This window comes from Cibotium barometz, chromosome 1 (assembly GCF_041138505.1).
Source record: "Cibotium barometz isolate CiBa-2024 chromosome 1, ASM4113850v1, whole genome shotgun sequence".
In the NCBI taxonomy this organism is placed as follows: Eukaryota; Viridiplantae; Streptophyta; class Polypodiopsida; order Cyatheales; family Cibotiaceae; genus Cibotium; species Cibotium barometz.
The window spans coordinates 81,502,947-81,521,362 of NC_141046.1; the positions used below are offsets into that span (position 1 = coordinate 81,502,947).

An 18,416-nucleotide genomic window follows, 5' to 3' on the forward strand; every position below is an offset into this window, starting at 1 on the left:
GGCTTTGTTCCTGTATGCATCCAAATATATAATCTACTCCAAACCTTCCAAACAAGATCAACTCCATGTTCTCGTCAAGTACCAAGTATGATCTTCTAGTACCTTGATTAACAGCCGCTCTAAGCCGTCACTAGAGCTTATGATAAAATATACCTTGAAACTTGTAGAAGAAGGGACAAAACCATGTGACCAACACCATGCTCCAAGAGTATCAAATGTTGTCAATGCTAACTCCAACAACTTTGTATTATTTGCATCCGACCAACCATGTAGATTGTGATGGGGATGGCCATTGAGTGAGCTTTATGGAGGGAGATTTTCTTGGCTACCCTCTCTCTCTACTTTAAATACTCTCTCTCTAACTCTTCCCACCACCATCTTCGCCCACCACCTCCTAGTCCAGCCTAGCCACTCCAAACCCAGCTCCCTCCATCACCAACCTTGATCCTCCCTTTCTCTCTCTATCTATTACCATCTCTCTTTCTCTTTTTATATATATCTCTCTCTCCTACCATATCTTTCTATCTCTCTTCTAGCACACTATCTCTAGCACAATCTTTTCTCTCCCTCTCCTCTCTCTCTCTCTCTCTCTCCAACAACCGTCTCACATCACTCTCTTCTCTTCATCTCCTCTCTCTCTCCAACCATCTGACATCTCTCCATTGCTTCTCTCCAACCATCTAACATCTCTCTGTTGCTTCTCTCTCTCCCTTCAATTTTTTTCACTCCTACCATCTCTTTCTCTTTCCCTTTCCCACCCTCATATCTTTTTACTACCATCTCACATCACTCTCTTCTCTTCCTCTCCTCTCTCTCTCTCCAACCATGTCACATCTCTCGGTTGCTTCTCTCTCTCTCTCTCTCTCTCTCTCTCTCTCTCTCTCTCTCTCTCTCTCTCTCTCTCTCTCTCTCTCTCTCTCTCTCTCTCTCTCTCTCCCCCCGTCCTCCCTCCTCCTCTCTCTCCCCCCTCTCTCCCCCTTCTCCTTCTCTCCCCCCGTCCTCCCTCCTCCTTGTCTCCCGTGACCCTTAACCCTCTTTCCTTGTCTATTTCATCAATAGTCTATCATTGTCTCTCCCTTCCCTTTTTCTATTCCTTCTTATCCTTCATTTCTTAACACAATACACCTAACTCATTTTATGTGTACAAATCCTTTGAGTCTACAAACTTAACACTACCTTATTCATCCACACAATACAAGAAATGTCAATTCTTTATTACAAACATTGTTGAAATTGTCAATCATATCTTATTGCAAAACACCAACATGCATTTTTCTCACCCTCTCTCTCTCTCTCTTTTCATATGTAAAATAACATCATGACATAATCATAAAAAATTATTAAACCTAATCACTTGAATATTCATTAACAAATATGTTCATTGCACTACTACAATGACATCTTCATCAAGACACCCTCCACAACGTCCTCTTTGGGATCAATACAAACAATGTTCATGTGCCTAATTTACACGCTGCCATAGCACAATAATCTCCACAACCTACATAAAGCTCTACTATCACTTGCCCTTATTTTTTTGCATGATGCTTCAACTGGCTATCCCAAAATTCATATCCACGTTGACATCCACCTGCAAAGAAAACATTTCTCTAAATTTCACATAATATCCAACACCCATAATTTGGAGTACTTATATGTTTATACCATACCTCGCCATGTTGTCCCATCTAGGCGTCTTCTCTATTGCATCATGGTGCAAGGATTACTGATATAATCTGACGAGAAAGGTTGTGCATGGTTTATTCCAACTATGCTCATGAAGGTAGCACAGCGAGACGAGGGTATATATCTGCACAAGAGTATGAGATGATTTATTGTAACAAAAAATGATGTTCAATGGTTACTTTTTATGAGAATCATAAGCACCTCTATGGTTAGTGTTTCTCACCTCTTGTCTCCAAATGCCTTTCTAATCTTTGTTGTGTACACCGCACATTCAGTAGGGTGTCTAATACAAAGCCATATTGCTCGGCCTTCCCCATCATGATACATAGCACCAATGACAATAAGAAGCCATTTTTTTCTAGGATGGTCTCACAAATCGTAAGCAATAAAGGCTCGTCTCCATCTGTGTGTGGCATAGACGTAAAACATGAGAATTTATACCCAACATATATACAATAACACCTTAGGTCTTAATGTTGAAAAATTCCTCTTAATCACTCACATGTATAGAGATTCCATTCTGGGATAATGTCATCGGGGTAGCCATAAATGGAACCTCCTGTGGGCAACCTGACTATAATAAAATCACATTGTGTGCTTGTATTGACACCTTTAATATTAAAGTTTTTGTTTGCCTCTTTCACGTTTTGTAACATATTAAAAAGATGTACTAGCTTTTTTGGACACTCCTGGTTCTGAATTGCATGTCCTATCTTGAAAGGATCCCCAATAAATGCTCTCACCTTCAGAAAATCATGTCCTGTTACACCATGTTGAGAAGAGTTACACATTAATTGTCATTACACAATATAAGAGACACACATTTACTATCATTACACAGGTGTTTCATAATTGATTAGTACACCTGTCAACATCGAGGCTTCTGTAACAATAGAGGAACTAGCACTTTGATGTTGCAACACGCTCCGAACATTGAGGACTACTATAGAGGGCATACGACGAGACACTCCTACAAAGCATACATTTTGTAAGTGCATGCACTACACTAATACATTACATTGTCATTACTATTTAGTTAAATCATACTTTGCAAATTCATTTGGATTGGTGTCAAAACACCTAGGCTAGGTGGATTATTATGTCGAAATGGTGCATTTGTCGCTTCACCTCTTGCCAAGCTTGTCTAGAGCCGTAACTAATTAATCTATGTTAGTATTCCAACTAAGAAGTAATGAAACCCCTCACCTCTTGCCAAGCATCTCTGGACCCATAACTAAATCATGTATGTTATTATCCCAACTATTTAATAATAAAACAAGAGAAGAGAAACAAGAGAGATAAAAGTAAGAGGACAATAAAGAGAAGAGAGACAAAAGTAAGAGATTGATAAATAAAATAGAAAGGAAGGAGATTGGAAGAGAAAAGAAAGAGGACAAGCAAACAAAGTGAACAATAATAGAGAGATCAAGGAGAGAGAGAGAGAAGGCAGGGATGTACAATAATGGTTGCGCATGTATATAATCCAAGGTATAGTTTGGTGTTATAAAATTCTTAAAAATTTTGTGAACTTCTTTACATCTGTTTTACAACCCATGAGTCTGGAGCCAACTGGCTGGAGCCAACTGGAGGGCAGTAAGGATGGTCTATAACAATGGACCAGAGAATATATTAGAAGGTCGTGCAGTCATGCCTTTTTCATTGGGAACAAAGCTTGAACATTCATACAATTCAATATGTAGTCACATGAATTTTCAAGAAAAACACGAGCGACTATGCCGTCAGTGGCATTGTGCATTGAGTGAAGAAGAGGTACTTTTGAAATACAAACACATTAGATTGTGGTGGTGGATGAATGGTAAAGTCACTGATGCGAACTTACCAACCATGGATTGTTGGCTTAGTTGGTGGTATACTAGATATCCCCATTGGAGGAAGCACCTTGTAGGAGTAAGTATTACTTTCTTGGTTTTGAAAACACGTACTTTACATTTGGATTCTCAATTTTTAAGTTAATCTTTTGTTATGGAATGTGATTGGAGCTTACAACTTGGATTCTCATCACCAGTTATCTTAATCTACTATTATAGGATGTGCATGATGCCTTTTTGAGTAGAAACTAAACATGCAAGTTGGTTAGCAGGAGATGGTTTCAAGGGAACCATTTCTTCATATGATGTTGCTATTTTAGATCTCGCTAATGCCCTCTTGAAATCCACAAAGAATCATGCATTCATGCAAGGTAAATATCACGGAGCAGGCCCTACGATAACAAAGTTGATGGAAAAGGCTAGAACATCAAAAGCTCCAAGCCCGTCTCAACCACTAGCAGATTGGTGGGGGAAGCAGTGATGAGTGGCACACCAATGCATGTGCAACCAACCTATATTAGTGATAACATTACAATTAGCCAGCATTGAAAACCCATAGTTATAAACCTTGAGGAAGACAACTCATCACATCATCCGGAGTATGTCACAAAAAACCAGCCACACGCAAGAAACAAGGTAAGAGATTAAACTTTCCACCCACTATTCCTTCAACTACAGAAAGTGGTCACTACAATTCAGAGGGATTAGCAACTGAAGCAAAGGTGCAGGAAATTGTGGAGAATGACACACACAACTCCGTGTGGGCTATACATCGAACACCACTACACCACAAGGTCCCTTGCTAAGGATGGTTAGGTGTCCAAGAGATGGCAAGTGTAAGAAGAGCATCAAGAGCTATGGGCAAAGTGTTCTAGCTCCATCTTTCTATGGTATGAGATAGTGGCCAGGGAGCAAGGGGCATCACTTCACGTAGTTTTGTAATGCAACATGAATCATACTTGGAGAGTATGTAATACTATCTATCAATCACCTACTAGATCCCGGATTGTATAGCCAGTTGAACGAGGTACAAACCTTACTATGGATGAGATCTAAGCATTGGAGGGTGGTGGATTTGTGTTACAAAAGGGACTACACCAAGAAGCAAATGATGTAGCCCATCGATCAACAAAGTACAGGAGGTGTTTGTAATTGAGACCGACGAATCACTGCTACACGTAGTGAAAAATACAAGGTGACCATGGGAAAGAATCCATCATGCACATGTCCTGATTTTCAAATCAGGGTAGGGGGGACTGGTTGACCATATTGTGCATGCAAGCACAATATGGTGTTTGTAATTGAGACTGACGAATCACTGCTACACGTAGTGAAAAATACAGGGTGACCATGGGAAAGAATCCATCATGCACATGTCCTGATTTTCAAATCAGGGTAGGGGGGACTGGTTGACCATATTGTGCATGCAAGCACCTTTATTTTATTTATTTGTGTATATGCAAACCATAATATGTTTATACATCAACCCACTCTAAAAAAGGAGGACCTAATGAGAATGTTCAACAGTAGGAGAATAATCTGAAAAGGACCTCTAGGTTGATGACATTGTACTGTTGTTTTGAAAATGTCCTTCATTTTGTGATGTGATAATAAAATGTTCTTTATATTATGGTTCTATCAACTTTCTATGAAGGTCTACTTACTTTTCATTTTTTTAATTTCTTAGTAAGACAATCAATATGGTTGTATGTCGATGGTTGGAATATCTTCATTTATTATTTTAATGTCTTCTCAATGTTGACATCTATATCGATTTTCTTAAATATAGCATTTATTCATAAAATTACTCTTCCTATGAAAAGCACTTATCCATGCTATTACTTTTCTAAATTTAGGAAATATCCATGCAAAATACCTTTTTTCTTTTAGCATGATGTATCTATATATATGACCCCCTTGCTCTTACTCTAACTCTCACTCCCATATCTCATTGCCTCCCTCTCTCTCTTATTCTATTTCTCTCCCTCCCTATTTGTCTTTCTTTACTTCACTTCCCCTCACCATCATTCTCTACCTCACCTACCCTCACCTTCTCCTCATCCTCTATGTTTGTCGATGTCATCATGTCTTTATCAAATGGCCCCAACTTGAAGCTGTTTGCAAAGATTTGTGCACAAAGTCAGGTGGAGATGTGCAAGAACATATCAAAATCCCAATAGAGACCCACAATCTTTGGCACAAGCTTCTACCGGATGAGTTCATCAATTCTGGAGATCTACATGTCTAGAATATGAAGATTGGAATCGCCATCGTTACTTGGCAATTACGGCTACATTGCTGAAGAAAAGGAGAAGTCCCTTTGGGAGGAGTTGAAGAATAGAGTAGCCCATAAAAGCACATAGGTGTAGGAACCCTTATGTAGTTACGTGAGCCTGTCATATTGTCTTTAGTAAACAGGATGCAAGGATGATGTAACAACCCTTCTGGAATAAATTATTCTTTTAACTATAATTCGCCTTGTCATTTTGATTATTCACCTTGTCAAATTTTACATTGTTTGTTCTTTGAAACAGTATGTAATACTGATGTAATTTCCTTTGGGGAATAAAATTATCTTTTGCCCACAATCAATTGTAATATTATCCTTTTCAATTTTGCATTGTTCATTGTTTTTTTATGACATGAAGTCACATGCAAAGGCATGCAATGACATGTCACATGCAAAGGCATCCAATGACATGCACAAGCGCATATAATGACGTGCAATACTCCTAAAGTACATATGCAATGACGTGAAATCACATGCACACTATGCATTATAAAGTAGTACCATGTAATGACATGCATATGTAATAACATCCCAATGCTATGACATGCCTTGAAATGCTATGACATGCCTTGAAATGCAATGGCTCATACATGCATTGGTATATATGATAGAGTAAGTTGAGAGAGAGAGATAAGAGAGAGAAAGTAAGATTAGGAGAAAGAGAGAGGGAGGATGGGAGAGTGAAAGAGGACAATGGGAGAGTGACAGGGAGAGAGAAAGAGGGAAGAGGGTGGGCGAGGGAGAGGGAGAAAAAAATGTCGGAAGATAAGGAGAGAGAGAGAGAGAGAAGGACATAGAGTGCGAGGGAGGGTGGGACATGAAGGAAGAGTGAGCGAGAGGGAAGGAGAGATCACGCATAGGGAGCATGCATAAGGGAGAGGGGAGAGGGTAGAGAGTGGGAGAGGAAGGAGAGAGAGAGAGAGAGAGAGAGAGAGGGGGGGGGAAGAGGGTGGGAGAAAGAAAGAAAGAAAGTTATATTAACGTCTACGGAAGACAGCCTATGTGATGGGAGCATGTCATGTCGGCATAAAACCTCATGAATCTGTCTCTGTGTGGTGGAGGGACCTGATGCTCTAGGTTGGGGACATCTGGCTCGCAGAATGGATCGAGCTCTCCCACTAAGAACTCCTCTGGGGCGTGGAGCTAGAGCGTGGGTACGGGTGGTGGGCTTTGATGTCGTACTAGAGGAACCGTTGTGGGAAGTGGATTTCGACGTGGATGTGTGTACCACAAAGAAATCTATGAGGCTCTTTGTGAGGTGTCTTGTCAGAGTTGGGGCTATCTCTTAGCATGCTGCCTCAACACTACATCCCTGTGTCGTCTTTGTTCCATCAAGCACATGCCAAGCACCTCTGATCCTCAAACTATATCACCTGTGTCAGTGGTCTGAATCCCTCTCGGAAGAGGCAATGGAATCTCGTAGGAAAGAGGGAGGAGGGTAGCAAAAGGGGAGAGTTGGGGCAATCTCTTAGCATGCTGCCTCAACACTACATCCCTGTGTCGTCTTTGTTCCATCAAGCACATGCCAAGCACCTCTGATCCTCAAACTATATCACCTGTGTCAGTGGTCTGAATCCCTCTCGGAAGAGGCAATGGAATCTCTTGTGTATCTCGTAGGAAAGAGGGAGGAGGGTAGCAAAAGGGGAGAGAGAGAGAGAGAGAGAGAGAGAGAGAGAGAGAGAGAGAGAGAGAGAGAGAGAGATTATATGCATAGGGAGGGTGAGAGAGGGAGAGGGAAAGGGAAAGGAAGGACAGAGGGAAGAGGGTGGGAGAGGGAGAGGGAGAGGGAGAGGGAGAAGGACAGATAGATGGAGAGGAAGAAAGAAAGAACGAGGTTGGAGAGAGATAGGGAAGGAGAGATTATGCATAGGGAGAGAGAGGGAGAGATTGAGTAGGGAGGGTGCGAGAGGGAGAGGGCGAGAGAGAGAGAGAGAGAGAGAGAGAGAGAGAGAGAGAGAGAGAGAGAGAGAGAGAGAGAGAGAGAGAGAGAGAGAGAGGACAAGGTTGGGAGAAGGGGAGAGAGAGGGTGTGTAATATTTTGTGCACATGTGTCGAGGAAATTGTGATTTGTCTAGGAAGCCACTCCATGACTGAGCTATACAAAATTGTATCCATATGATCAAAAACCTGAGATCATCCCCCTCTAGGTGCTCTAATAACAGAGACATTACCACCTCCCATCTTCTCAACTATAGGCATGCATTCCCATTATGCCAGTGAAGGAAAACATAAACAAATTCCTATCAAATCAATATGGATATGTACTAAAGACTCTCAGTCTCCCTCTCGATCTCAGTACCTACCAATGACAATGTCCAATTGTTTGGGATCACGCCAATCTAACATGTCAAAACCTCAAAAAACTAATAACTTTATATTGTTGGGCGGTTGGGCAAAGGAAAACTCAATCATCCAATTCTTATACATGAAGCATGCATATTCACACATCTCGATTATTGTATATTCAGGTTTTTTTGAGGGTGTATATTCAGGTTTTTTTGAGGGTGTATATTAATTATTGTATTGTGAATTTGATAAAGAAATTTTTTGACTTATGACTGTAAGGTAAATTACGAAATTACCTTACAGCAAGACTGTTAGATTGTAAGGTAAACTACAAATTACAAATTTAGCTTTGTTAAGGCTGTAAGACAAAGGTTTAAAAAAAATAACATCAAGGTCGAAAGATAAGTTACAAATTTAACCAAAAATTTACAAAGAAGAAAGAAAGCAATTACAAAGAACTGCATTTTATATTATATCGACGAGCCAAAAATACAAGAAAGTTTGAAGAAATACATTGTTTGAAAATTGCAGATCATATTCATGAGGACAACATAGTAAAAGCAATGTACATAGTAGCCATCTTCATTGTGAAAATGAGAGTATGTTACAAACGAAGTGGAAAGCAAAGCCAAATTGTTACACTGTATGAGGTTTTTAAAGACAGAAGGTAAATATAACTAGAGAAAACGTCCCTCTTCCTCTGTAAGCCCAACATATTTACAAACTGAAGGTGATAGCGGAACAAACTCTTCACCATCCACAAAATAGCTTTTTTGAAGTTATATGTTTTCTCATAAACAGAGAGATAGGATTGTGTAATTTGGCTTTGCTTCAAAACGTTCCTCCATCATTATCATCTACAATAATAGGGTTGTTCTGACTCCCGAGCAGCATGTCAACATCTGTTCTATCATTCCTGGGATTTTCATCTTCATCACTATCTGGATGTTGGTACATTGGATCAAAATATCTCCCTCTACTGCCTAGGTTCTCTGCAAAGAAAATCCATACATTGTGTAAGGTGAGGCAATTTCATTACCTTCCAAATGACTGCCGACCTCCTTCGGCTCATCCCGTTTCCTGTCTTTGGAATTATCTAGGATACAACAGGGTAGTACTTGCCTATGCGCACCATTTTCAGAAGCGTGCTTTCAAGCGATAGACCTAGCTTATAGATACATAGTTGTCCATAAAAACATAGGATTTCTCAAAAAGATTAACATGAGACAAACAAACTTTATTTTTAAGATCTGCCTGTCCGTACAGTGCGTAAAGTTGTCTGCCTCTAGTTATTTCTTCTGCTCTGATACATGGTGCGAGAAGAATTTGAAGTGTGCCTTGTGAAGCTCTTTCATGCAGTAACCGACAATGCCTTCGAATGTGTGCATTCTAATCTGTCGTAGCCCTCTGCACATGACTATGGCTTATTCTGGTTTACAGAATTCCCATCCTAGGTATCGTCTGATGGTTTTACCAATACTAATAAGTGAAGGAGCCATGATAGTTATCACCATCTGGAAATGGAGGTGATTTAGAGTACCTCCTTTTTCAAGGGCAAACAAGCCCTTCAGACATTCCATCCTAACAAATTCTCCTAGTGGTTCCCAGAAGTGAACATCAATATCTCTATTCCCTATAGCAACTGTCACAGAGACTTCGAACAATTTAGTATTTTTCACAGATGGAAATTTAGGGATTTTCTTAACAGAAGGTTCAGACTCTGTATTCCTATCACTTGACAGAGGGGCAACAGACAGTTTCATTGGCTTTTTCCCTATTTCTGGAGCTTCAAATGAACCTACAACACAAACAGGATGCAAACGTACTAATAATCTATCAAGTACCATGAAAAGAAGATAGCAGTACACTACTTCATGGGTTACTTGCACACCTGAGGACCGGGCTTTCTTCTTCACCGCACGCAGATTGCGAACTATGAAGGAGCCTTCTGGTGGTGTGACTAGACGTGGGAATGCACTCAACTCTTGGAACAGTCGATGCAGAGGGTTGAGTCTCATCACACAATAACGACGTACAAGATGGACCAGGGTCCATGCGTTGACATAACATAGACGAAGAGCAAGGGCCTCGATCTATCTTCATTATATTAGTAATGTTATTTAAGGGCTTTCCACAGTTTCACAACAGAAGCAAGGCAAAAATTAAAAAAATGAAAAATTATTGTGGTCGAAGTTCTTAAATAAGCAATGCTGTGTTTAGAAAAAGAAACCCACAGCACAGTATGGGCTGACTGATTGGTACAACGTACGAGAAGAAGGAATCTATACTTCCAAAAAAAAATGGACAAAATAAGAAACATCGTGGAGACAGAACTACATGCAATATGTATAGACACGTGTCTGTTGCATGTACATAGAACGTGCATAGTATCCAAAAGGCAGAACAATAATAAGGCAATACAGTTAGCAACAATAAGAAATAGTATGTGTTGTATACATGTGGCAAAGCTTTAAAGTATCTATACACACGTGTATGTTGCATGTGCATAGAATCCAAAAGGTAAAAATTTGCATGCGTATGATGTAGCCTGAGCACAAAATAATTAATTTAATACATATCCAAAAAGGCAAATTAATAAATTTAAAAAATTAGCATAGTTGACGACTCAACGAAATTAGCACAATTGAGGGTTGTTCGTGAATACAAAAATTGCAACAGCTCAATTGATGGAGAAGTTACTACAATTAAATAATAATAATAAAAACCAGTGAGTTACCACCATTCCACGACAGATGCATTCAAGGGAGCCGTCTTTCACTGCTAGCAAGATGAGATGGAATAAAGTCCAGCAGTCAACAACATTTGCCGACAGATGGAGGGTTTAGGACGAGGCATGATGGCACACGAGCAAACAACGAACGAAGAGACGAGCATGGCAAACGAGACGAGCACACTCCATGCAAAAAATAAAACGAAGACAACTTAACTCTGCATGAGCCGTCTTTCGCTGCTGGCAAGATGAGATGGAAGTCACCAGCATTGGTCAAACAGACGGAAGATTTAGGACGAGGCATGATGGCGCACAAACAGACGAGCGAGGGATAGCAAATGAGCAATAGCCGTCTTTCACTGCTGCCAAGATGAAATGGAACAAACTCCAGCAAGGCTTTAGGACGAGGCATGATAGCACACAAACAGACGAGCGAAGGATAGCAAACGAGGAGACGGCGAGAACAAAGAGACGAGCACAATCCATGCAAAAAATAAAACGCCACACATAGAAGATGAAGACAACTTCAGTCCGCATGAGTGACAACAAGCTGACGCGTGCAAGCACGTGAATCAGCACGTGTTAGGTGGCCTTACAAAAATAAATCAAGCGACACGTGTAGCATTAGCTGTGTTCAGAGAAAATTAATTCGCAATGTTCAAAAGAAAATATTTGGGTGCTTATTCACACATCTCGAATAGGGCCCTACAACGAGTGGAAAAATAAATTCCATTAATTAATTAGTGATTATTTCTTTCAAATTCTCACCCAAAAAAAAACATGATTCGTCAATTCTAACTTTAATAACATGTAAACTAAGGTCTATTCCAGATTTGTTGTTTAATTAAACAAGTTCATATTTGGATACATTCAAGGTCTTGAAACATAAATGAGGTAAACATGAATGATTAGCCTAAAAAGACCTCAGGCGTGGAACAGTTTTGAGTCTGGGCATCTAGCGGGTTTGGGTGATTATGAATTCATGAAACAATCCACAATTGAAGGTTACTCTCCCCTAATTAAAGGTACTAATCAGGTTCTTCACAACCTCAGATTACCTAGGGTAATGATTAATCTCACCTTCACAGGATCTGACACGATTCGATAGATCAGCTTTTGCAGAAAATAAGCGATGAGACGGTGACAAGCCAGATAGAAAGATGAAGGTTCCTCGATGGTACAGCATATGCTTTCCGCCAACCCACGGCTGTATGGATGAGGATTCCTTACATCGCTCCTCCTTCATAATGTCTGGCACAAGCCCTCGTCACAAACCATAATTAAATCAATGAAAGAAATCTTCATGCAAAGCCAAATGGGCTCAATTATTATTATTGGGAAAGGACTAATGAAAGAATACCAGCAACTAGCATTATCATTAAGGTACTAAGACCGACAGGTCTCGGCTTAAAGCAAACACTGTGGTGACAAGAACAAAAACGGAGCACAATGCAACTCTGATTTTGTTGTTAATAAATCATCTCAGGATTTTGCGAAGGTAAAACAAGCTCTATGGCACAACTCTTATCAGTTTTTTACACTGCCTGTATATATGGAAACCCAAGGATCACAAAAAAAGTTTTTACATTTAAGGTAAGTACACTGTCCGTGTCAACTCCACAAGCACAGTCCACAGTTGAATCCTCATCTGTTGGCATATCCATTCACAGAGCCTCCATCGTCTGTGCCTCGAATCATCACAATGCCAGGAGAGTTTCCATGTTTAGAATGCAGCTCTATCAAGAATGAGAAATCTCAATCAATGCATAACTACTGCCAGATATCCACAACCTTTGCCAAAAGAATGATCAATGCTGAGACACCTTTACAAGCCTCTACCCACTTCACCCATCTGAAACATCATCCAAAGCCAAAAGGCAGACAATAGTCCATTGCTACAGCTGGCTCATCCCTTGCACCCTTCGGTTTCAACCAAAAAACAGACACCCCTTTCCTGTTCACTCCAGGCTCCCTATTGTCCAAGATAGATGCCCCGAAAAATGCAATCGCCATAGTCATGCCGAGACACCATTCACAAGCCTACCCACTTGACCCATCTGAAACATCGTCCAAAGCCAAAGGGCAGACCATAGTCCATTGCAACAGCCGGCTCATCCCTTGCACCCTTTGGTTTCAACCAAACATAAACACCCCTTTCCTGTTTACTGCCAGGCACCGTATTGTCCAAGATAAATGCCACAACAAAAGCTATCACCATGTTCATGGAGAGAAGTGTATTGAGGATAAAATTCAACTGAAATGGGAGAGAAGAACAATGTTAGAGCATTATTTACTTAAGACCATAATTGGCTATGATGAAGCATGACCATGCGCATATATCCATCATTATTGAGTTCAGTAAAGCAAGGCACCTCCAGAGGACCCTTACTAGACCCATCCAAGTGTTACGTACCCCGATAAAACTCGTACTAAAAGGCCCATGAGCTGCAATAGTATAAGGCTGAAGATTGCTTGACGTGGTTGCTACAAAGTCAGGGCTTACACCATAATCTTGAAAGTACGCTGGAATTGATAGGGATAGAAAAAGTGCAAGCCCCACAATCATAACATTGCGGGAGCTTCCTGTCTCACTATAGCGAAGATTTGAAAGGCCCAATGCTGCTAACATGGCCCACATTACACACAGAAGACCAGCCACGATAACTTGTGGAATTGAGGCAACAAAGGCTCCAACCTTACCTGTCCAAGAAAAGAAAGAAAGTTCATGCATAAAACTCTCTCTCTCTCTCTCTCTCTCTCTCTCTCTCACACACACACACACACACACATATGAGCATACATGCACATAATACACGCATAATTTTTAGATTACATCCTTCATTTTGCACAACCACCCAAGTGGGAGACTTTTACATCCTTTTTCAAGGGTGCATCACCTGGCAGACACATTTGCATCATCCAGAAGTCATATGTACCATTGAGGCAATGGCTTAGCCTAAGGTGGTGTTGCAGACACACATCAGCTGGTTGGGTGTTTTCTTTTTGTAGACTGCCTTTGCTAAGTGGTGGAGGAGAGGAAAGCTCTGTCAGAATACGCACCGGAGATGATGACTAAATCTGGAAACACAAGAGCAAGTGCAGAAGATAGACAGCAATGGAGAGAGAGGCGTATCACTCTACTATATATACACAAGAAGATCCCAAATACAATACAAGAATGGCAAGGGGCTGTGGGGCCATTTTATATGGCCCCAATGATGCAGTCGGCCTGTAGAAGGGCAGCCGACAGGCCCTGATCCTCCACGACCAGCCAAGACAGCCAGTTGGCCAGCTGTCAACAGTCGGCCAGTGCATGTGTGAGGTCGTGGACCTGAAGCATCAGTCGGCCAGCTCATGGGCCCTCCTGCCAACACTGGGCATCCACCCAAGCCAAGAAAAATAGGGAAAAATACGAGGAGTGAGGAAAAATGAGAACAACACCTACAAGGGCGGGCACACCCACAACAAAGGCCCTGGTGTCTCAGTAAAGACGGGAGATGACTTCTAACAAGCTCCACCTTCACGCAATCACAAAAGATCTGCATGAGGTATGTCCCTTTCCCTAATCTCTTCTGGCAAGTCGAAGCTAGTCTGGATATTGTGCAAACTATGTAAAAGAAGGCTTCTCCAAGTTTCAAAACCATCTACTCTATAGCCTTCCACGTAATATAATCACCTGAACAAGAGATCTGAGGCTGCTACTTGGGACAACTAATCAGAGGGCTCTTGCAGTATTAACTTGCAGGAGAAATTGTCACAGTACATTCCCACCCTCCTACTGAAATGTTCCTCTCGTAGAAATACTTAACCGGACTTCGCATGGTTAGGGTATGATGTATTGTTAACCATGGTGCTTCTTCATATGCTGCTGCAAAGAACCACTTACAGATTTGTTTACCATCTACATTTAGTTCCAACAGCAGCACTAACACACACCAAGCCACAAACAAAAAAAGACATGGAGAAACAAGCACAGTGTCCTTCAAATAGATCATACCAATAACTGACAGTACAATTAAAACACATGCCCCGAATTCCACTGCTCGACGACTTCCCATCTTGGTTACTGCAATCGTGTGCACATTCTCAGTAAGCGTTGTTGCACCAGTCCCAATGCCCCAAAGGCCTGCAAGTGCACTAGTCACACCTTCCATTCCAATGCCTCTGCTTACAACACCCGGTGTGGGAGCCCTTGAAGCCACTAACATTGATGACGCATGGTACGAGCCCACCTGCAAAAAACTGAATTATTAGAAGATCTATTCTCTCCATTTCACTAGTTCATGTATACATACAAAGCCTTCAGGTCTGCAACCTCACCATACTAGCTTCAAATACTACCACTAGTAAAAGACACTTACGGAGTCTACAGAGGCTATGATGGACACAACAATCATAATGAACACTGTTTTGTAATGAAATGTCGGCATTCCCCATTGAAAAGGGTATGGAAATCTAATCCAAGCAGCTGTCTTGAATGCCGTAGAAGTATCAGTGCGGCAATGCTGCATGGTATATGCGTGTCTCCTGCAGCTTTCTGATACAATGTTTGATATGGGAACACTGAAATCACATCCATGATAGTTGTAGGCTCCTGTTGCAGTAAGTAAGAATGCATATGCCCAAGTGATTGCAAGGCCTAGTGGAACCTGAAAACAGTGTGAGAAAAAAAGGTTAACAAGAAGAACCACCAAAAGTGACTTCTAGAAAAGCGATCTTCAGAAAGCTATGATGAAGAACATACCGCATATACTTGGAAAATTCGATGACCCATTATTGAGACCTTTCTAAGATGCTGTACACAGAAGTAAGGTATTGTCAAACTTTGGATAAACACACCAAGTATCACCTTTCCTGCAATTGCTTCCATACATGACTGGCTGCTAAACATCTAGAGTTGGGCAAGGCATACTAACCAGGGCAAAAAATACTATAAGAACAATCTGAGGAATGCCGATTTCTACGCATGTACCCACCACAGGGAAGCCATATGTAAAGAAGGAAAGACCAACTGCTGCTACGGTCGGTGCTACAACCACTGGATTGATTAGCCTGCAAGCAATCGATCATTAAATGCTTACAATGCTGAAACTTTGATTATCTCATGCATCAAGCTCCCGATCATACACATACTACAAAAGGGCTACAGTGAAGTGCGAGAATAGATGGACCTTGTACACACCTTAGAAAGACCGCCATCAATCCTGAGTAGCCCAAGAACATTTGAAATATAGATGCTACAATGATAGATCCTTGCAACTCTCTCATGGTATCTTTAAACCTCTATATTTCAATAAGCACAGTGAGACTTCCATACAAATAAAAAGTGTCCTTCACAAGAGGCTAGCATATAAGCAGTTATATTGACAAAAACCTGACAAGCATGAGAAGCTTACATTGTTACCTATACTTGAAAAATCGGATGAGTTGATGATTGCCAGGGCAGGTGCCAAGTAAACAAAAGAAGCTCCTTGTATAAGAGGCAACCTTGAACCAAAAAATGAATGCAGGAGTGTTGTGATGCCAGAGACCAGAAACACTGTCGAAACCACATAGGCTGTATCTTTCTGAGAAGCAGGCAAAAGGTGTTCTTCATTAGCAGGAAAAATCGAGCCTTGCAGCTTTTATGAAATTCTAAACCCTGTTATATCAAAGGTAATCACTGGCGTAGCTTACATCATCCCCTCCCATCGCTGGAACAATCACAAGTGGAATAAGTACAAGGGAACCGATTATGGAGACAAAATGTTGAATCCCGTAAAGGACAAGAGGAACTGCACACGTACCATAGAAGATGAGGAGACTAGTTGTTTGAACATGATAGCAGTGTTCATCAGTGGTGTGCATGACAAGAAGAAACAAATGACTTACCATGTCCAGGGGTTTCACGGATCTCATACTTCATGTGAGAGTGTTTGGCAATGTGCTCGTCCTCTGCATCTTGCGACTGGGACATGAGATCCATGTCGGTGTCCTTGTAGCCTTTGATGGGCTCAATGCGGATCTGCCCTCCACTGTTGTTGCTGTGCACACCCTCTGCATTGCCCGGCCCCCCTCTTTCTGTACCCCTTGCAGGAACAGCGGGAAGAGGGGGTGGTGGAGGTGGGGGAGCTGATGCCAGATGGGCGGTTATGGCCGGTTTCACATGATCCTCTGGACCCTTGTTTGAGCGGCCCTCTTTCTCTTTAGCTCTGCTGCCGCCATTGATCCCCCTTCTGGCATTGCTGCTTGCAACCACACCTTGTGGAGCTGAAGAGGGGGGCTCTGCTGCTGCGGCGGCTGCTGCTGGGGGAGGGACTGCCTTCCCCACGCCTCCTGTACCCATCTCCACATCCCTTGATTCCGAATCGCTCGCCCCGCTCGCACTCTCGCCGGACAAGTTGCTCTTGAAGCCCGTCCGGCGTGCCCATGACCCACGCAGTCTCGGGTTGTGGCTGGGATCAGATGACAAGGAAGGCTCCATGAAGGTCAATGCCTGTTGTCTGAGTGAGGGTTTCTCTTCAATGCAGGTGTTTCTGCAACATAGCCAAGCCAACCGATTTGCCTTGTGGCAGAGGTTTTCTCGAAACAGTAGGGAGAGTAAGCAACCCAATTCGATGGAGAGCTCAAACGGGCTCACTCTATAGGGGGAGATACATTGTCAGAGAGCTGGCCCGAATGTAAAGCAACCCACCACGGACTGTCCTTTGGGAGGTCAGGTTGAGATCAGGAGAGACGTTAATGGAGCTGTCAGAGGCTTAATAATTTAGAGGGAAAGTATGGCGAAATGGGCTGTTCAGTGTTATGCTCTAGTCCGTTCGGTTTGTTGAGAGGCCAAGTCAAAGAGATGGGCATAAGGGCCATACACAGGAACTGGTGCAGAAAGCTTTTGTAGCTTTTGCAGAGGTGAAGGCCCTCGAGAAGTAAGCCAGGGTCACATGGCAGGACTGCAGAAGAGTAGCAGGCAAGGGATGCCTATAAGATAAACGCTTGATCGGGCAGGACATAGAAGGTGCCGTTAATCATGCAAAATGGCTGTACAGCAACTGCCCTCCATTAATGGTTTTCTTGGCCTAAACTTACTTTGCACAGGAAAAGATGGGTTGATTTTTCCAAAAAAAATATCCGCCTCACCTTAGAAGATGCATCCTCTAATTTATTAAAAATAGTAGTAATTGAGTGAAATTATGAAGAAAATGCTTATTCAAATTTGCTCTTTTTTTTCCTGGTTTCAAAAATCCACCCAAAATAAAATTTAGTGAGTAATGGGTTTCACGTAACGGCAAAAGTACCTTGTAATTTCCAAGGAGTCCCCCAACCCCAAAAAAAAAAAAAACTAACCCAAACTAAAGTAGATATGCTAATGTAACATCCTCACTAATGTAGCATCTTACCTTACTAATTAGTGGTAAAGCATGCTTTTTGATGTTGCTAACTTCCTACCTACACAAAGATCGTCCAACCACCTCGGTGGGTGGTTGCAAGTGACCTATCTCACCATTTCCATCACCCCATGCACAACTTTGCATTTTGTAACCCCTAAGAACAAATATGCATTCATTTATGGATATGAGACAGCTTGACATCCAAGGACCTATTCACATAGTAACTTCCT

The 18,416-nt window shown here is 41.7% G+C and overlaps 1 protein-coding gene across 1 annotated transcript; it reads right to left on the bottom strand.

Annotated features, from left to right (window-relative positions):
- Positions 1-12,171: 12,171 nt before the first annotated feature.
- LOC147642498 (nucleobase-ascorbate transporter 12-like) lies at positions 12,172-17,933 on the bottom strand. Its single transcript, XM_086807049.1, has 10 exons — positions 16,694-17,933; positions 16,499-16,596; positions 16,219-16,389; positions 16,005-16,105; positions 15,739-15,874; positions 15,567-15,617; positions 15,184-15,471; positions 14,820-15,054; positions 13,236-13,522; positions 12,172-13,076 (listed from the first exon to the last, which is right to left on the bottom strand). Exons 1-10 carry the CDS (start codon positions 17,283-17,285, stop codon positions 12,855-12,857), a joined length of 2,181 nt encoding a protein of 726 aa, XP_086663175.1. The 5' UTR covers positions 17,286-17,933; the 3' UTR covers positions 12,172-12,854.
- Between the last annotated feature and the right edge of the window lie 483 nt (positions 17,934-18,416).

Bases quoted from the DNA above. Each gene is read 5' to 3' on its own strand.
- LOC147642498 (XM_086807049.1), bottom strand. From the start codon at position 17,285: ATGGAGCCTTCCTTGTCATCTGATCCCAGCCACAACCCGAGACTGCGT. The intron at 16,597-16,693 runs GTAAGTCATTTG...GTACGTGTGCAG, and splicing joins CCGTGAAACCCCTGGACATG to TTCCTCTTGTCCTTTACGGG. The intron at 16,106-16,218 runs GTAAGCTTCTCA...ATTGAAATATAG, and splicing joins TTTCAAGTATAGGTAACAAT to AGGTTTAAAGATACCATGAG.